The sequence below is a fragment of the Anguilla rostrata genome, chromosome 4 (genome assembly GCF_018555375.3).
Source record: "Anguilla rostrata isolate EN2019 chromosome 4, ASM1855537v3, whole genome shotgun sequence".
NCBI classification, from domain to species: Eukaryota; Metazoa; Chordata; class Actinopteri; order Anguilliformes; family Anguillidae; genus Anguilla; species Anguilla rostrata.
In genome coordinates, this window is record NC_057936.1 from 43,055,036 (window position 1) to 43,076,584 (window position 21,549).

At 41.0% G+C, this 21,549-nt stretch overlaps 1 protein-coding gene across 1 annotated transcript in view; it reads right to left on the bottom strand.

Annotated features, from left to right (window-relative positions):
- Window positions 1–822: 822 nt before the first annotated feature.
- ptchd1 (patched domain containing 1) overlaps window positions 823–21,549 on the bottom strand; it is a 68,142-nt gene continuing 47,415 nt past the window's right edge. Inside the window, exon 3 of the mRNA XM_064334072.1 lies at window positions 823–7,611. Within this exon, the coding sequence (XP_064190142.1) occupies window positions 5,963–7,611 (1,649 nt within the window). The 3' untranslated portion in view covers window positions 823–5,962. The remainder of the gene's footprint in view (window positions 7,612–21,549) is intronic.

Here is a 21,549-nt window from a genome sequence, read left to right on the forward strand (position 1 = left end):
ATGGGGAGCGTTGCTGCACAGCTATTTCAGGTCTCTCCAGAGTTGTTCGATCGGGTTCAGGTCTGGGCTCTCACTCAAGAACATTCACAGACTTCTCCCGTAGCCACTCCTGCGTTGTCTTGGCTGTGTGCTTAGGGTCATTGTCCTGTTGGTAGGTGAACCTGAGTGAACCTCACAGTCTGAGGTCCTGAGCGCTCTGGTGCAGGTTTTCATCAAGGATGTCTCTGTATTTTGCTCCGTTCATCTTTCCCTCGATCCTGACTAATCTCCCAGTTCCTGCCGCTGAAAAACATCTCCACCGCATGATGCTACCACCACCATGCTTCATCGTAGGGATGGTATAGCCAGGTTGATGAGCGGTGCCTGGTTTCCTCCAGACGTGACACTTGGCATTGTGGCCAAAGAGTTCAATCTTGGTTTCATCAGACCAGAGAATCTTGTTTCTCATGGTCTGAGAGTCCCTAAGGTGCCTTTTGGCAAACTCCAAGTAGGCTGTCATGTACCTTTTACTGAGGAGTGGCTTCCATCTGGCTATTCTACCATAAAGTCCTGATTGGTGAAGTGCTGCAGAGATGGTTGTCTGGAAGGTTCTCCCATCTCCACATAGGAACTCTGGAGCTCTGTCAGAGTGGCAATCGGGTTCTTTGTCACCTCCCTGACCAAGAGCCTTCTCCCCCGATTGCTCAGTTTGGCCAGGCAACCAGCGCTAGAAGAGTCGTGGTGGTTCCAAACTTCTTCCATTTAAGAATGATGGAGGTCACTGTGTTCTTTGGGACCTTCAATGCTGCAGATTTTTTTTGTACCCTTCCCCAGATCTGTACCTCAACTCAATTTTGAGTGTCATAGCAAAGGTTCTGAATACATGTAAATGTGATATTTCAGTTTTTTTATTTTTAATAAATTTGCAAAAATTTCTAAAAACCTGTTTTCACTTTGTGATTATGGGGTATTGTTTATAGATTGATGAGAATACAAATGAATTGAATCAATTTTAGAATAAGGCTGTATATATGAGCATTACATAATATCCTCTGAGTACACTCTGCCGCACAAGACCAAACTAGGATAATTTCCACAATCATAATTCATAATTTCCACCATAATGTGGTTCATAAAGAAGTAAATGAGTTAATTTGATGCAGGATTGCTGCTGAAGGACATAATTTATCACAGTGTGCTGTCAGGGCGGGCAGAGCTCCCTCTGCGAAATCTGTTAGTCCTCTACCCCCGTCACAACAAACTTGGGGTGAAACAAGTGAAAACTAGCACTATAAAAAGAGCAAATACATGGAAAATACAGATAGAATCTCATCCATCAAAGTGACAAACTGAATGATCAAATGGAAGATTTGAGATGGAAATGTATATTGTTCACTTTAAAACATTTCATTATGCAGTACTAACTGACATGAATGACAAAAGTCACACGGGAGTAGATTGAACATCCCATCAGTCAACGTACTGCTTGTCATCCATAACAGTAGGGACTGACATTTACTTTTTATGCACAGACAGGCATAAGTGTAAAAAAAATGTAAAATAGCGTTTTTAATTCATTTACAGGACTCCTCTTGGCCAGAATTTAAAACCTACAGAAGACATATTAAGGATGTGTACTGTAATCAAGATACTAAACCTAGGATAACAAAATGATAGCAAGTCTGTTTTGGGAGGGGCCACAGAAGCAAGTTGCTTAATCCTAATTGTTTGGTACATTACAATGGTGCCAAGCAAATGTTTCCCTTATTCACATCAGTACGAAGCACAAAATCACAGACAGATCAGACTACAGTCCAGGATATGCTGGATTCTACAGCACAGAGAGGAAGAAAGAAAGAAAGACAGACACAAATAAGACAGACAGATCAAGGAGAGACGGAGGAAGTGAGGAGAGGGAGAAATAAAATAAAATATAGGAGAGAACATGAGAGCCCAGAAGGCAGCACAGTGAGACAGAGAGAGGGCAGAGCTGAGCTGTGGGAGGCTGTGCAGTGAGATAGCAGTGGTAGTGTTGAAACAGGGGGCTGAAGTTCAGGACGATGTTTTACTTTCAGCTCCCCTAATAATGCCTGATGAGAGAGAGAGAGGGGGGGCATTCATCTGACCATGCTGCTGTCATTTGAAATTAAATGTCTGGACACATCCACGCATTCCCTTCCTTTGTGAAATCACGCTGTTTCATTTTAATTCCAATCTCCTGACTCTTCTAGAGCAAGCTACCTTTCAGATTTCACCCTTCCTCAATACACACACACACATCTGCTCAGTGTGTGAATTGAATGAAAGCATTTTCATTCTTTATTTAAAACCGCAGTTAAACATACACCAAAGGGCCCCAAATTTCTTTACATTTTAGAGCTCTCTTAGACCTTATACAGAAACTATTCAATGTCAATATCCACACGCACACACACACATACACACATGCACGCACGCAAGTATGCACGCATGCTCACACACACACACAGACACACACACATACATGCGGGTTACAGAAGGTAAGTAAAGACAGGCCCACAGTGCCTTCTGTGACTTGGTGCCACGATAACAATGCATTCATTTAAAGACAAATTTTTTTTGTCTCTTGTTAAAAGCAGAAGCTGTCCTTGAATACGAAGGAGAATATAACCATGTCTGCTACAGTGGCAGGGCTCCACAATGATCCCTCATCTCTTCTGATTCATGTCTACCAGCAAGTCCTGCTACTCTACAAACAGAGCAGGTGTCACCCCCAAGGGGCTAATAGACATTTCACTCCAGGTTTAGCGCCCACATTCTCCCCTGCACTGAAATCTTAGCTCAGAAGATGAGATACTGAGATCATCAGTAATGTGCAACACTGGAAAAGTAAATACACATTTCATATCAGCATCCTTCAGTTTCAGATTTTAATCATGATCAACGTGCATAAAACCATTGTTTCAGTAGATCATTCATAATCTAATTGCCTGGTAGAGGAGGAATATTCATGATTGTAGTGATGGAGAGGCGCTGGCACAATAAATCTGTTTTTGAACGATGTGCTTGCAGCCAAACACTACTTTTTACTCCAAAGCACATGAGCTGAACTGAGCAGCCATTTTGCCAGAGGACTACAGTTTCTGTGGAACTGGTGCAGGCAAACCACAGATATATATCTGACAAGGGTGATGAAGAAAGGACAATGTAGGACAGGAAGCATTTCCACAGTGGCAGGAAAGGGTACAAATAGCAGTAACTTGTTAGAACTTATCACACTCTCTCACAGGATGGCCCAGCCCAGGAAAGTGGTATCAATGTGAGGGAGTTTATCTAGTAGGTTATGGGTCAGATTAGATAAAACTGGGTAACTCAACCTAACCCCCTCCAGCGCAACAGTACAAAAAAATGTACAAAAAGAAACATTCAATTGAATCAATGCCTTCATTGCACTCTCTGCCCAAACACCACCAAGGAGGATCTGATTTACCATCCTTTTAAGTCTAACTGTCTGACAGCACACTGTGACCTTTAACCCCAACCAGGCACTAGGGTTGGGTATCGTTTCAATTTTATCGATTCTGATTCCGCTTATCAAATCCGATCCTTATCGAATCTCGGTTCTGATTCCAATATTTTTTGGAGAGAAAAAAAGAACAAATAGTTCAAGAACAAAAATTAGCCTACCTTTATTCTTCCCACATTTATGATATAATCAGTAAACTGTCAACGGTGACAGGAAGGTTTCTTTTTCCCTTCATTTATAAAAATAAGTATTGCTCTTTCTTATAAGGAATGATCAACAAAAAAAATTACAAACCAAAACAATTTAAATAAATAATGGAAAAATATAACAAACAAAAAAATATTAGAATATAACAAAATAATGAACAGACAGTTGTTATGGAAGCAACAACAATGTCAAAGAGAGTGGATGTCTGCAACGCAAAGTCAACAATTCTTCTGAAGAAAAATCTAGTTACTGGATTCATTTAGGGATGCCAACCATCCCGCAAAATACGGAATCATCCCTTATTTGGACAGTAGAATAGGCGTTCCGTATTTAACTCATGGCTACGGGACGCATTTTCATCCGTATCTTTGTGAACGATTCCATTTGTAGTAACCGCTGTTTTGAATACAATTCAATGGTTAGCTAGCTAGCTAGCCAGGATAACAAGCATGCTGTGAGACCATTCCGACCTAAAACCCAGAATTTTAATATTGGCTAGGTGACAAGTGACAGCGAAGCTATCATAAAGCTAACTGGCATTCAAACCCGGTGTCTACACTGCGAGACCACAACATTTTAAAAAGCAAGACAGAGCTAGGGAGATTCATTTGATTGAGTTATGGTTTCATGTAGTTTTCTTATTTAATGTAACGACAAAAATGACCAAAATTGGTGTTAATTGTATGGTATAAAACAAGAAGGAACTATTTTTTCTTGATAGAATCATTGGTTTCATAGAATTAATGACCAGAGGTTTTTGCTTAACAACGGTGCAAACAGAACTACCAACCAGTTTTTGCATAACAACGGTCTAAATAGAACTACCAACCACAGTTTTGCTTAACAACGGTAAAATAATGTGCCCAAATGGCCACGGAAGAATATTTCACTTTCAGGTGATTCAGTTGATAAAAATCAATAAATATTAAAGTAACCATATATAGTCATTGTTGGTAACCTGTATAAGTGGAATAAACCCCTCCGGGCTGTCCCGTGATTGGAAAATAATGTCTGTCGGTGGTGGTCAAGTGACCTTGGCTTCGCCTCGACCGCATCACCACCCCCGTCATACATTATTTTCCAATAACGGGACAGCCCGTTGTGGTTTATTCTTTACATAATTTGTAGACATCATTCGTTTACTTTCAATATAAAAGGCGAATGTCAGCTCATCTGTGTTTTGTATCTGAGCGTGAGACGTTTCTACTGTTAACATTCCTTGTATCTTGGGCGTTATTGTGGCTGGGAGACCGCAACACATCGAACACAGTGCATTCCTTAAGATTCACACCTTGTTGAAGTAAATGCTTCGTCATAATGCGGTGTTGTTATCTTTTTTAGTCTAGCTAAACCAAACTTTCGAGCGTTTGTTGCATTCAGCTATGGTCCAGGATGTAAACAGAAGTGTCTCTTCTCACATACCTTGTTGACGTACTGCGTAACAAATTACGTGACATTAGGTCCACGTAGCAGGCCCTGCAAATTTTATGGACTGTAAAATGCTCACTGCGGTTCACTCAGGAGCACGACTGAAATATGCAAAAGTTAGGAACCGAAGCAGAATCGAAATGCACGGGTTTTATCGAATCCACGGTTCTTGGAAATTTGGAACCGGTTCCAACTTGGATCCGGTTCTTGATACCCAACCCTACCAGGCACCCACCAGCTATTCCATTGGGTCCTCCCCCAATGGCAGCAGATATTTTTACATTTGTGCTGAACTCAGCAAAATTGCTCAGCTGGAATCTCTGGATCATCAGACACCCTGTCCCTGCCTCCCTCTATCTCTATCCTGACTCTGATCCTTCCCGTCAATCCCTCAACCCCCTCATTGCCTGAATGTCTCTCTCAAACAAAAAAGGGTACCTAGTTGACCATGCATGTTAATCTCAGTCTGACATGTTTAACCATGTTTGATTTGGCCCACCTTGGTCAGATCTTAATAATCTGGTTACATTTATCATGTCACTGTCAAACCATAGATACCTGATTGTCCTGTTCTTGATTTACCACAGTGATGTGGTTGACCTTCCAAAGCCCATCTGTGCCAGACCGTTGTGATCTGGTCAACAGCGTCACCCTATCTCAGGTGAGACTGCAGTGATCTGGTCATCAGCACAAGCTCTTTCTCTGTAAGACTACACATGACCTAGTTGACTAATACCTGACCATTTATGTCAGATTGCAGTAATCTGGTCAACTGTGTGGTCCCATTTCAGTTTTGGACTGTGTTGACCCAGTTGACTGCAGCCAGCAGCCATTTCCCCAAGGTCAGACCGTGGTGATCTGGTCGACCACATGGGTGCTGTCTGCCATCTCCACGCACTCAATCTCCTCTCGTCCGTCACCTGCCCGCCGTTCTTTCCTCTTCTTCTTGGATGGTGGCAGGAAGGTAAGTAGGATGGGCAGGACAGCCAGACAGTGGAAGGCAGTGATGTGTGCGGTGAGAAAGAGGCACCTGAAGAGTGTGCGAGTGAGGTTGGACGGCACAGCAGCCAGCGGCAGCAGGGCGACGCTGTAGCAGGCGTAGCTCTGCAGCACGGGCACACCGTGCCTCTCCAGTGTCAGCTTCACCCATTGAGTGCGCGTGTAGTCCTGACCCAGCGCGAAAGCCGACACCAGTGGCATGGACCAGTCCACGGCATGGTTGATCCCATAGATCAGGCACAGAACCGAGATGCAATCCAGCTCTACCCGCCACAGCGTCATGAAGCCGATCACACCAAACTCCACCGAGGCCACCGTCACTGTCAGCCACACGTTGACCAGTGGGTCAGCTACTAGGAAGGCAGAGAAGAAGAGGAGGAAGAGGGTGGAGATGCAGGAGTTCTTAAGCGGGGCGCCCACCGAAGAGGCATACCGGTCCATGTAGATGAAGGAAGGGTTGAAGACAATGAACTTAACCCGGGAGGTAAGTGAGAGTTTCCGCAATGTGTCCAGCAGGACGTACATCTCCTCCCGTTTGTTCTCTGTGGTCTTGGCCACCAGGAACATGCGAGAGGCCACAACATCCACCTCACCGTCGGTGCGCTTGATGAAGATTATGTCATCAGAGAAATGCAAGAACTGTGGCAGGCGTAGGAAGCCATGGCGCAGGTGCTCAGTGAAGTCATGTTTGGGCAGGCTGGTGCTCACATTGATGCTCCGCAGGTAGCTCAGGTAGCTCTCGAACCAGGAGATCCTCTCAAAGCCCTTAGTATACTCCAGCACGTCATCCTGCACACTGGCATTCCAGTACTCGATGGATTCGTAGATGTAGAAGCCAATGACGGGGCTGTAGTTACTAAAGTAGCGCTGCTGGGCCCGGGTGTAAACAATGGTGTTGGTCTCTGTGGCAACCACGTTGCCAATGTCTGAGCCCTCGGTCACCTGCAGGTAGCCCATCAGAGCAAATGAGATATAGACTAGGTAAACCAGGACCACAAAGGGCTTGACATAAGTGTTGGTGATCCAGTCGCAGTAATACCGCTTCATGAAGGCCACCAGCAAGTGGCTCTCATAGGCATGCAGATCACCTGGCTCACCTGTCTCCTCATTGTACTGGGTGTACATGAGAAAACGGTACCAGGCCGGCTTCTGCTGCAGCAGTTCGGGCTTAGGCACCTTCCTACAGAACAGGCTGTGCTGGTAGTTATTCTCCAGGTAGCCTGTAAAGACTAGATTGGAACCATAAAAGGAGAGGATGTAGAGGTAGTTGAAGAACACGGAGATGCAAGTGGTGCGGCAGAAGAGGCGCACAGCCTCAATGTTGGTGAAAGGGCTGGCACCAATGCCGAAGGTGACCAGGTACAAGGCTGTGCTGGCGGTGAAGGGCAGCATACAGTCTGAGAACACTGCTGCTACACGCTCTTTCACGTGCTGGTCCACCCTCGTTCGTCGCCATGATGACAGCATCTCAAAGGTGCCAAGCAGCCCATGACCTAGGGAAAAGAGTACAGAAGATCAGCTTCTGTTCTATGCTGTGGGATAATCCAAACTCAGGCTCTGTCCCCCATGAATACCCTAAATCAGTTAAGGTTGTTGAAACGTTGTGCGTTAGTTTTTCTATAATGTTGTGATCTAACTTATTTTAACACAATTCAGATTTAGCTCATTGCCACTTGCTTTCTCTTTGAACTCAATTGTCTCAATTTTCTTTGTCACTCAAAGTAATTTTCCAGAAATTGTTTCGTTTCTGTAATTGGGACCAAACTGATTCTTGACTGACGAGTCAGTCTGTAATTTAGTCAATTAAAAACAAACAGGAAACACTTTCTAAACTAATATTTGTCATATAGTACATTGCAGAAAAACAATGCTTTATTGGCACTGACTGATTAACCTCTTTGCGCACATGCCAAATCTGGCCAATCCATGCCCATTTAGGGGGTATCCTATTTAAAGCTTCATAACTCCAGATGTAAGCATCACAGTGACTTGAACAACAAGTTACGTAAATGTGCTCCTTATGAAGGTCTAAAATCAAACATTGATATCAGATAAAAAAATAATGCAGAAACATTGTCACATGTTGTACAGTACCTAAATGTGTAATCATTAACTCTCATATGTTTTTTTCTGTACTCTACAGTATGTATGGGGATGGTACAAAAATGCCAAGTTACTCACACATACAAAGCACTGTCTATAACTAATTCATTCAAACTGCCTAAATCTACGCCTGCCATTAAAAGTCTTGATATCAAAATTGTCAAGTTACTGCACTACAAACTATATAGGCTATCTTGCATCACCTAAATTAAAGAAGCTGTATTCAAAAGCAATGCTACCCAATGCTATGTGTTCTAAATGGTTTCAAGTCACTTGGCCCTGTGTGTATAAGCATATAGTACACGAACAGGCCAAATATATGTGTGGATGGGTTTGTAAGAGTCAAGATTGATTTAATATGCCTGAATATGTGAAATTTGTATCGGTAAGTATATATTTAGCTGCCCATCTGTTGTGTGAATGATTGTGTTTCTTGGTATAAATGTCTGTTCGTGGGTGTCTCATGGCACAGCCTGTAGAGCACTATCCACATGCTCATTGTGAGCCGCGACGTCGATGGTTCGAATCCGACCGCACGTCTTTCCCCATTCTTCGTGTCTCTCTACACTGTCCTGTCCAATAAATCTAAAAAGCCCATAAAAATATATTTAAATAATAAATGTCTGTTCATAAATGTGAACGTTACATGCTTCAAGAGAAATGTCCCCATGGGGATAATGAAGTAGGAATGTAAGTACAATATTTATTTTACATGCAGTATTTATTTTAAGTAGCAATTTGCTACTAGCAAATATACAAGAACTTGTACATTTAGTAAAATGAACTTGACAACCAAGTATAAAGATATGTTTTCTGGAAGAATATGCATTCTGTAGGTATTCACCAGCAGTTCTGTACATTCATTTAAATACCTTGCATGAGGCAATTTGAGGTATTTGATACTTTGATGTGACATAAAGTTTAAATTACATTGTAAGATGGTAAGATGAAAGAACACAGGGCCAAGTGACTGTATTATTCTCGGCATTTAGCCCGAGAAATATTTAATAAACAGATAAAACCGACTTAGAGAGCTTACAGTTTATTGTCTGCTGCTGCACATTACAGTACTGACTCACTCGCATAGTGATCTGCATGTTGTTTATATATCCACTAGGTGGCGCATGGTGCATGATCAACAATGACATACATTTGCTGTCAATGCTATGCTGGGCCTTGTATGTTACAGTGAATAGAAACAATTTAGAAAACATTGGGTAGCATTGCTTTGGAATACAGCTTCTTTCATTTTGGTGAGGCAAGATAGCCTATATAGTTTGTAGTACAGTATCTTGGTGTCATTTTTATACAAATACCTTTAATGGCAGACCTAGATTAAGGCAGTTTGAATGAATGAGTTATAGACAGTGCTTTGTATGTGAGAGTAACTTGTCATTGTTGCATGTTGAAAACATGTTTTTTATGAGATATCATTTCTTTTTGCAAAGTGTTATAAGAAAGTGAGAACAGTAATGCATATAAATGTAGACGATGAGAAGCATGCATACACATAGATACATGCAAACACGCATACAGCGTAGGTAGTGCCGGATGTACACTGGTTTGATTGGGAGGCAGAGCGAGATTTTGGGGGGGCCAAGAGGACATGATTCGTGATGAACAGCGGAGTGGAGCTGGGTGTAAAAATGCGAAGTAACCCTTTAAGAAATGGTTGTGGATTATGCAGGGGCACCATATGGGGGGGGAATTAGGACGATTCTAAGAGCCTGGACTGACAGGGGCCCTAAAAAATTATTAGAACATTCGGTACATTTTTTTCAATATTAAATTATTAACCTATCATCATTAATAGAATATTTTATTTACAATGTACTAATAAAACCAACCGTTTCTTTTTCTTTTCTTGTTTTTGAAAAAAAGAAAACATCCAGAGAGCCTTTGCATTATTTTTCCACATAATGATCATTATATGAAACAAAAACAGCCTATAGTCTGCATTGGATGCTGGACAGTTTGAAGCATTGAGTGACTCAGTCTGTATTAAAGTGACAGCCAATGTTAAAATAATAACTTCAAGTCATATGGCCAAGGTATGTCTCCATGGCTTTGATTCAGACTGAAATATGGTTGTTTACTTATTGCAAGCCTGCAAAGGTAGAGTTATTTAAAGCTTTGAATGGGTCGATTGGGTTCTGGAGGTGTGGTTACAGCAATTGTGCAGGGCTGGCTTGGCCTGTGGTGGTGGGGCCCAATGTGATATCTTTTCATGGGGCCCAAAATCCCTGGCCCAAAAAAAATTATTTTATTAATGATGATAGGTTAATAATTTAATATTGAATTTTTTTTACCTCATGTTCTAATAATTTTTTAGGGCCCCTGTCAGTCACAGGCCCTTAGAATCCTCCTAACTTCCCCCACCATATGGCGCCCCTGAGTGCACCACCGTTCAGTAGCTGTCTGAAAGTGATTTTTTTTGGTCAAATGTGTCTGTGGTTTTAAAGAAGAAGACAGCTCAGTAAGCACAGCTGAGTTATGGTTGTATCCATATGGCCTGGCTATATTGTAGGAGGTTAAGTGAACGTGCAGATGGTACGTCATAATGCAGTCTATACATTTCGGTAGATGCGGTGCAAAAGCAAGAGTTGAGAAATAAAAGACAATTCTTAGTGAGCAAATAAGCAAGTATAAGAAATCCAGTTCAAGCAGGGCTTGAACCTGTGACTCAACAATCCGGAGACCATGACATTATCACTAAGCCACAAAGTGACTAGCTGTAGTGACTAGCAATTCTTTTGGGTAAAAAGATATGTCAGTTTTGTGTGTGTATGCAACATTTTGATTGGCTGGGTTTGGTGGAGGATTGGCAGATGAACGTAAAATGACTGTTACGACTCAAACTACAGTCGTGACAAAAATGGAGACAACACAACAAGGTATGCTTTCAAACAAAGGAATGATTTATTAAGAAGACAATGATGCATGTATGAGTGAAATGTAGGGTATTTATATTAAATGTGTGTGGATGCGCGTGTGCAACCACATGTGAATGTACAACACAAAACCTGTGAAGAAAAGAGGGTGAAGGAAAAAACCTGCGGGCCGTCCAACCGCCCAACTTGGTGCAGGATTACCTAGAATTGAGAGAGAAAGAGAGAGAGAACGCCCAGAAAGCACTGGGGCTTCCTTATTATAGGGTTTCTCCCCAAGTGTTCTCAATTAGAAAGGGGGCACCCCACACACTGGCCAACTCGGTAACTACAATAAAAATAAAAACATTAAAGCCGCAAGCGGCGTTGGGAGGGGTCCAAGCATTGGCAACATCGCGCCCCCGAAGGAGTGATTTTAAAATGGCTTTGTCCTCATGAGCATATGCCTTCACCCAACATATCTACTGAATATCATGATGATCGTATGAAATATTGATGACTTATGGCCAATTTTGTGCTAAGAGACGCTGTCGGATGACTTAGTTGCGTCGCCATGGATGTGTCCTGGCCGCTTCCCGTAAAGGCCTTTACTATGTCGTAACACTTAGATGGCATGTCGTAACACTTAGATGGCCCGGCGTGTATGCACAGCTGCAGTGTTTCTGCGCCGCAACTAAAAAAGGCGTCAAACTAGTGTTGTCACGATACCAAAATTTTGACTTTGATACTGATACCAGGTTTAGTATTACGATTACTCAATACTGAAATGATACTTGAAACTTAAACGATGCTAATTCGATACTCGGTACCTAACGATACTGAAATTACCTTAATAGATCAGAATATGTCCACAAGGGTTGACCTCATTTTCGAATTCATGGTTTATTAACGACCTGGTTCATTAACAACCTTTAAGTTGAAGCCTCTTCAACATATTAATATGCATAGGCCTATAGTGTTACAACACTGAACAATAGAAAAATATGTTAAATATATTTCGAAAATTAAACAGTTGTAAATTAAATAATCTTTAAAACAGGTCTTTCACCTTTAAATAGATTTAAAAACAGCATATTTGAATAACAATACAGCATCTATCTATAATAAAATATTTCCAAATTGGAACACCTATTGCTACTGAAGTGAACTGAGTCAAAGCTTGCGCTGTATCAAGGAGCTGAGTGCACAAGCGCAAGTCACCTCACTTGGCAACCTTAGTTGCTACTGCCTTCTAGCGAAGATTCTGACAAATTACACTTTTCATCCTCTCAATCAGTAATGCGGGAGACAATTTTCCCTGGCTTCTACATTTCACTCAAAACTACCGAACGTCAGAATATTCTAATACCGAACCGTTTCTTTTCTTTTTTTTTTTTTTTTTAAGTACCGAGAAAGTGCTGAAGTTTCGGAATACCGTGCAACACTACATCAGACATATATTCCAATCCATTGCTCAGTTTAGCAGAGAATGCACATTTCAGAGCGCCTCAGAGACAGACATGATAATAATACATATTTCATATAGCCTAATAAATACGACATTAAAAAAACGAAACAAAAAATGAAATATCAACTCGACATTCCTTGCTAACATGCGTGCTGCGCGAAGAATACCTTATTATTTATTTTAGACATTGGCAGACAGCATTTGCGTCTTTTGTTTATATTCAATAATAATTGCAGCGAGAAACTGCAGCTATAGACACAAGAAAGTTTGTTATATTATGGTAGCAACGGAATGAAGCGGACTACATATATAGGCTATATTTACCGTCATTGTTTTATTATACCAGCGTGTTTTCGAGAAACTCAATTACTATCCATAAAAATGGTTTAGCTATTCAGCATAATGACGGATGGAGATGGGACGAAAATAATTTTCAACCGTCCACCACGTTTTAGCAACGTTCCAACACTCTCGTCATCACTGTTCCATGGCTCACAAAAACTATTACACTAACGCTTACATTGCAGTGTGATATATCCACATTATATAATACCACTAACCTATTTAAAGACACCCAATTTCAAAAAGAACGTATAAAACGAAAAGAACGTATATAACTGAAATATTTTGAGCAGTAATACTTACATAGCAACATGACATTTTATCTGTGTTTAGTAGTATAGAGACAGAAAATCAATGACAAAGTCCTATCCGCTTCTGTTTTGCGTCAGAAAACGATGTCAGATAGGTCTATCAGCAAAGAAATGGCTTAGCTATGCCCCGAAGTCCTCCATAATAATAGTACTCTCCAAGAAATTATGAAAATCGTTGACAACGTTTCGTTAGGTGCATCGTCATTAATGCTACGCCACAGTGAATGCGCAAGTGAATGTGATAAGAAAATATTCCGTTACGCTGAACTATAAAACGCCATTCCAAATGCAAAATCAGACATGTTATACATCGTTAGAAAGCTTATACTCTCACCTACTGAATAAATGAACTGTCAATCAAGCCAAATTGTACCAAAAACGGCGACAACGCCGTAGGCAACAGGAATCACAAACGGATTGTCCAAGACAATATATGACCACTCAGTCGCAAAAGGGACATCTCTACGTGTAAAACCGATGGTAAGATTGTATATTTATTCAATGTTTAGTCCAAGATATTGACTGTAGAATGACATGGTATAATTAAAAAAAACTTTGTCTCGTTTATTTCGTTATTCAGTAAGCAGCGTTTTCACTGCTGTATTGGCATATTTTAGGGCAAATGTCGGGTTTATCTTGTTGTTACGGAATATTACATTACAGTACATTACAGGCATTTGGCAGACGCTCTTATCCAGAGCGACGTACAACAAAGTGTATAACCATAACCAGGAACAAGTGTGTCGAAAACCCTAGAGGGCAGTAGCCTACCGTTCCAAGTGCAGGGAACAACCGCATAGTTCAACTTGGACCCTGTAGGTTAAACTGATTAACACTAACACAAACAAGAACAGCAACAACGCAGTCTATGCAAAAATACAAGCAATAGTTAAGACTAGTTAAGTCACCTACGAAACAACTACCTAGTTACAACCCTAAGCTTACAGTCAATTTCGAGATTAAATTGAGAATACGATTTATCTCAGCATAATGACGGATTCAAAGACTAAACGAACTCACCCGATATTGTCTTCAAATGAATCCATGCCAAAGAAAAGTAATGATTCATCCTCTCAAAAAGCTTTTACTAACAAACTTTTAGTAACAAAAAACTAAATATCAACTCGCCACCCCTGCTACCTGCGCTCGGAGTACCGTATTATTTATTTAGACATTGGCAGACTACAGCATAAATTGCGTCTTTTGTTTATATTCAATATTATAAATTGCAGCGAGAAACTGTAGCTGTAGACGCAAGATAGTTTGTTGTGTTATGGTAGCAACGGAACGAAGCGGACTATACATGTATTGCCATCATTGTTTTATTATACCAGCGTGTTTTCGCGCGTTTGCACAGAAACTCCAAACCTACCAATAAAACGGTTTAGCTATTTCTCACCATAATGACAGATTCAAAGACTAAACGAACTCACCCGATATTGTCTTCAAATGGATCCATGCCAAAGAAAAGTAATGATTCATCCTCTCAGAAAGCTTTTACTAACAAACTTTTGGTAGCCTATCCTAGCATGCACTCTGGGTGGCACTGTCTTCCATTGCTTCCCTGACGTTCAGACCGTCCCCTCACTGATAAAAACTAGACCCTACATTGTCGGATTACTTGCGTCGCCATGGATGTCGCTTGCCGTAAAGAAGTTTACTAGATGTCGTAACCGTTTAGATTTGGAGCCACAGCTCTTCCGCACCCCACCTAATAAAAAAGTCCAAATGGCAGGCAAACAATATGGTGGACATATGTAGTCCCAATGGCAGAGTTGTAGAGTACGTTGAGATGCATAGGTTCATGAAGTTTTGTGTCGATCTAACTTATGGTGTGGGAGTTATGGCCTTTTACGCATGACCCTTTGTTATAGCGCCACCATCTGGCCGACATAGATGATTTTTAGTGCCTGAGTAGTGGGGGGCCATAGGAATCCACCTGCCAAATTTGGTTGCTCATGACAAAGACAATAGGGTTCCACCAGCTTCGCTGATTGGACCCCTAATAATAATAATCCTAACAGATACAATAGGGTTCCACCAGCTTCGCTGCTTGGACCCCTAATAATCCGAACAGATACAATAGGGTTCCACCAGCTTCGCTGCTTGGACCCCTAATAATCCTAACAGATACAATAGGGTTCCACCAGCTTCGCTGCTTGGACCCCTAAATATTAGAGACAAAGTCGTCACACCCCCACCGTTAGAAGGCACGCTACAATGATGTCTTGCATGAAATGTTGTAACGCCCAGATAAGCGCGAGAGCTTCCTGCTCAATCACGGAATAGTTTAACTGGTGTTTATTAAATTTGCGTAAGAAAAACCCTACAGGGTGATTTATACCGTGCTAATCTGACTGCATAAGTACAGCTCCCGCGCCCACCTGACTAGCATCCACGTACAATATGAATGGCTTATCGTATCGCGAAGCAGAAAGAATTGGGGCATGACACAGGAAGGACTTGGCCGCTTCAAAAGCCTCCTGACAAGTCTTGGTCCACACAAAGGAGACTTTACCGCTTAACAAGTTCGTTAAAGGCACTACGACTATGGAAATTTTTTTACAAAATCCACGGTAATAGCCAACTATACCCAAAAATTGCATCAAATCTTTTTTGGGTAGGCCTATGATTGGCTATTACCACGGATTTTGTAAAAAAAAAAATATGCGGAAACAGAGATCTTGAATTGCTTCAACTCAATTAAATTTGAATTTTTTCAAACGTGTCCACATTCTAAGTACTCATCCACCTTGTAAATGGTGTGTGTAACTCCCGAACAAAATCGACATTAGACTGCTTATCTCCCTTTTTCCAATTTCGGAAACGCTGTCGATATGCTTCAGTTACTAATTTATACTCTTTTAGTACAGCAGATTTTACCTTGGCATATGTTAAAGTGTGGTCCCATGCAAGTGAAGCATAAGCTTCCTGCGCTTTTTCAACACCGCCTGCAGCCAAAGCACCCGATTCTCTTCAGACCAGGCTCGAGACTGGGCAAGTTCAAAAGGACAAAAAATATGTCTGGGTCCTTCTCATCAAATTTTGGCATTAACCTCAGCTCACCACTGATTTTTTGTCTTTCTGGTCCCTGGCTGCCAGGATAAAACATTGATTCTTCCCCCCCTATTAAAATGGAACTTTCGGCCTTTCCCTCACTGACCAACTGTAGTTGGGATTCGTGGAACTTTACCAAGTCTTGATGTTTCTGCTCTGCAAGCCTTATTTTGGCCAATTCAAGCTCATTTGTCATTTCTAATTTTTTAAGCTCAGTCTCCGCCAACTTCAGTCTTACCCCCGAATTCCCCCGGATGCGGCTGTGTCGCGTTCCGGCTGCGACGTGGCCGCCGGAGCTGATCGCGGCCACTCTAGACGATGCTTGTGGTTCCACCAGATGCGCCGCAGCGTGTTTCAGAAGCGTCTCAGAAGTGTCCCAGAAGCAGCTCTCCACTCCACTAAGAATACACGCCTCGTCTATTTCTGACAGAAGCCACTTCTGGGACGCTTCAAGTAGGAGAAGAAATGGGTAGTCAGTCCCACTTTTCCCCCCTGGCAGACTCCCAATCGTATATGAATGTATTTTTAACAACTAAAACACAGCAACAAATCTTTGATCCATGTCATAACTGGACTTAACTTTAGGCTATTAACTTTGTCTGTAGGCTACAGCACAACAAAGTAGGAAATAACAACAATAAACGCAATTAAAACAGACAAAAAAAAAAAACCATTTAACTACGTAGCCTACTTAACCATGGTAGAAGCACAGAAATCAAGGACAAGTGACCAAATCAGGAAGTCAACAAATTCAGGCAGACAAAACGCTCTGCTTCTGAAACACTCCCGGTGGGGTTTGAAGCCGTGCGGAGGATGGAACAAAACCACGTCGCAGCCGGAACACAACGCAGCCGCATCCGGTGGAATTCGGGGCTAGAGTACTCTCACCTGCATCTTGAGGGTCTGACATATTTGTATTTAAGAGGCTTCGCTTCACAGAGAGCTGATGTAATAAATCTTTCAAAAAGATAATACTATGATTAGAACTTGCTAGTTCTTGAGGAACTCCCCAAGAGTCCGCGAGTAATGACAGTTCAGCTTTTTGAAGGAGCCAAAAACTACTCAATGATGGGCGGAGCAGAAATTTGTTTATTTTTTGATCTTTAGCTCAACAAAGCCTTGGCGTCTAGTATGCACAAATACCACACCGGTATCAATGCAGAAAATGAACTTATTTAAGGTAAGAAAGTACCACAGCGCAACCTGTGCGCCCTCTATGAGGCCAAGCACTGACAATCTAGTATTTGGAAAAAAAAAAAAAAAAACATTGGCGTCAAGTTCAGCTGACCGTCCGCTTACAAATGCTCAACAGCAGAACAAAAACAAAGCATATACACAATACTACCACAACGCCACCAGTAATTTTACTCTGGACAAAAATACCAACAAAAGCCAGAACTGGCGATTTAGCCATAAACTTGGCTGAGTGCCCTGTCCCACACAATACCTAATCCTCTAACCCTGCTTCGTCTAACATTGGTGCTAATACAGGAATCTTTAAATGTGAGGGAAGCGGCAGAATTTCAAATTACCCATCAAACAAATTTAGGCAAATCCCAAACAGTTGAAGGATAGAGAGACCATATATACACCGATCAGCCACAACATTAAAACCACCTGCATTTTTCTGCTTTTTTCTGATTGAATATTTTGTTTTCTCTGTTTGTAATCAAACAATTCACACATGGTCAAAGCGCAGACTCAGAGTTTTTATTAAAGGGTATTCTTATACATTTTGGTTTCACCATGTAGTAATTACAGCACTTTTTATACGTAGTCCCCCATTTCAGTGTTTTAGACAAATTAACATAATGTCAAATAAGAATGTTTTGTATTTGGTTGCATATCCTCTGCATGCCATGACTTCCTGATGTCTGTGACCTATCAACAACATCAGAGTCTAGATAGCTTATTGTCAGGTTGTCCTACAAGCGATACAAAAACTCTTTGCATTTGAATAGATCTCTATGACCCTGTTTACGCTTGGTTTTAAAATGCGTCTTGGGCGATCGGATCACAAGTGGACAGCGCTAAATACAAGTGTACAAGTTTACAAGTGTAAACGACCACCAAGACGCATTGTGATCCGATCACTCAAACCACTTGCCGAGGTGGTCTGGGACGCATTTGACCACGTATCTTTTGTAGTGTAAACACTAATGCGTCCCCGACAAGGACATAACAGGAAAATACGTCATCAATGCAATTTTTTGTCTTGTCCTGCGCTCTTTTGCAAGTCGCAAATGACTTGGCCCTGCCAAACTCAACAGCAGGAATAGCCCATACATGTATATTAGTTCTTGAAACATTTTTGTTTTCTTAGCCAGCCCATGCGAAACAAATCTTTGACCTTCTAGTGGAAGTGACGTAGGCAGTAACAAAATCTGAACACAAGTGGTCAGCTGGACACCTTGGAGACGAATAATAGACACAGGTGTGAACGGCGATGTGTCTCGGCTGTCCACTTGTGTTCGGATCACCGAAATGCATTTTAAAACCAAGTGTAAACAGGGCCTATGGGAATTGGGGGGTGGGACTAGATTCAGCTGTAAATTATGCTGATACAGTATGGAACACATTTGTTGGCTAAATGGCTTTAACACTAGGAGCGCTGTGACAGGTCATTTGACCTGTCACTGAGATATTTCGGAGTTTAGGATTTTTTTCATTTAGTTACTAGCAAGCTACATCATCCGCATTCACTGACTTTTCCTAAATATTTGTTCTTTACGTACCAGCGTAGTAGGAATGTCAAAGTCCCGTTTGGAAAATGTTAAAAGCACCTTATTTCACTTCCGTGTGTGTTATAACAGTGTTGTTAAATTACGGCCGTCTTCAGACTAAGGAGTCAGTTTTCCTTCACCACACCAGGAGGCGCAAGGATATTCTTTTCATCGCGGTGGACACGCATTTATATTTGTACGAATGTTTTATTTATTTTGTTATTAGAAATATTTGTTTATGTTTATTTTGAATAATACATTATATAATGTTTTAAATATGTGATCTTAAAAAATATTTTTATAGGCTATTGCGTTCGTTTTGTGATCATTTGTTTATGCCTATGCCTTTCCCTTGTGTTCTGAAATCATAGCCCTACATTTTATTTTTACAGTTATTATACAAGTGGAAATTTCTAAATAAGGGTTAAAATAAAATTGTCTTCAAATGCATAAACAATTTTTTTTTTTTCAATTTTATGCATTATCATTCTCGTGCACAATGGCTGCATGCGACACGTTCACGTACAACAACAATGCTGCGTATGATATCGCAAAAACTAAATCTAAGCTAAAGAAACGACTACAATATAACAAGATAAAAATATATTCGAAGCGCTATTTGTTTCGGCTGTTAATTTGTTTATTCATAGAATGTTACAGTGAATACGTCTTTTTGTAGGCCAACCCGGACGTTTCTTCCGCCATGGGTTCCCTCGGCAGATTGCCAATGCATTTTTCCAATAGGGATTTAGTTTTCTTCCGAAAATAAGACCTATGGTTAATCTATGCCTAAAACAGTTTCACGTTTTGTTTTACGAGTTCTATGGGTTCGCCGCTCACTCACGCTTAGCGTTCGACGCTCAGCGTGCATGCGAGCTAGTAAAACAAGAGTGGTTATTGCAAAAATGTGACCGCTCTTGTAGTTTCAATATAGAAACTTAGCCTACTTTTCAAAAGCACATGACAGCTTAGACATCCACGGTTGACAAACAATCGTGAAGCTCATTTAGGCTTACGTTCACCACAAACCTTACTTTCGGCAGAAAACTAAATCCCCACGGGAAAAATGCATTGGAAATCTGATGAGAACCCAATGCCAACTTACTTCCGGGTTTTAGGACTACAAACTGTAACACTATTGCAAAAACAATCTAAAATAAAGAAACCACTACAATACAGCATGATAAAAATATATTTGAATCATAGCGTAGTTTGTTAGTTTATATTTAGTCATGGTTTGTTTCGGCTGTTAATTAGTTTATTTATAGAGTGTTTCAGTGAAGACGTCTTTTTGTACACCAACTCGGACGTTTCTTCTGCCATCGGTTCCCTCGGCAAATTTCCTATGCATTTATCCCAGACGGATTACGTTTATTTAGTGCACTTGTTATCAGTGGACTTTCTGTGAGTTCTGATCAAGCATACCTTGCTCGTTGATGTATACACACACACACACACACACACACACACATATATATATATATATATATGCCAAATTACAGATGATGGTGAACGTAGGCTACTTTTCAAAATATGCTAAAAAAATTATAGCTGTATCATATCCTATTTTCTGTGAGGTAAAAATGTGACGTGACACATTTGGCTTTTGAGGGACCAGGAAATAGGGGACATTCGTTTCAGGGAGTAAAGGTTTTGGGGGGGAAAAATCATTGTGGAAGCACGCGAGTGGTGACACGATGTCCGGTTAGGCTAGGCTTTGCAGTTGCTATTATGTATAACTCCACATTTTTTTAAAAACGTAGTATTAACCTTTAGGCTACTTGAGAGAACAATAAATGTAACTATTACATAGCCTACAATCAAAAATGATTTCTCAAATGTGAAGTGTCTTGTGATGTGTTCGTGTGGTGTATGCTGTTATTCCGTTGAGTAAACTAGTAATAAAAATCTTTTTTTTTTAAACAGTAAACTAAATAGGAAAAAAAAGAATAAAAATGTAGAAAAAAGTATAAGCAAGAGCGAGAGATTGCTGCGTAACTAAAAGTAATACAAGGCATACTTTGTAGCGTAACGAATTACGGCTAAGCAAAATACTTGCATTATTTTTGAGTCGGCTAACATAACATAATAATATTATGTGCCGGACAAATAGAACATTTTATCTCTCCCTGGAGAGATATCAACTTTCAAACATTCACACGTGGCACAAGTGAACCATTCTCAAGTGGGACATTCACATGTCAATCTAAAGCCGCGTTTCCACCAAAATTACCCGGAACTTTCAGTCCCAGGAACTACTTTACCAGGAACTAAAAGGTTCCTTCAGCCAATGGTTAGCCGCGTTTCCACCAAAATTACCCGGAACTTTCAGTCCCAGGAACTACTTTACCAGGAACTAAAAGGTTCCTTCAGCCAATGGTTGTCTGCGTTTCCACCGGGGTCTAAAGTACCGCGAAGATTAGGCAAATTAGCCCACTGACGTATGAAAAAGCAACGTTGTCGTCGGTCCGTCTGTCATATGATTTCTTCCGTAACCCCATACTACCACCTAAGTAGCCTACATTATTTTCTAATAACCGGGAAAAGCCAGGGAATTGAT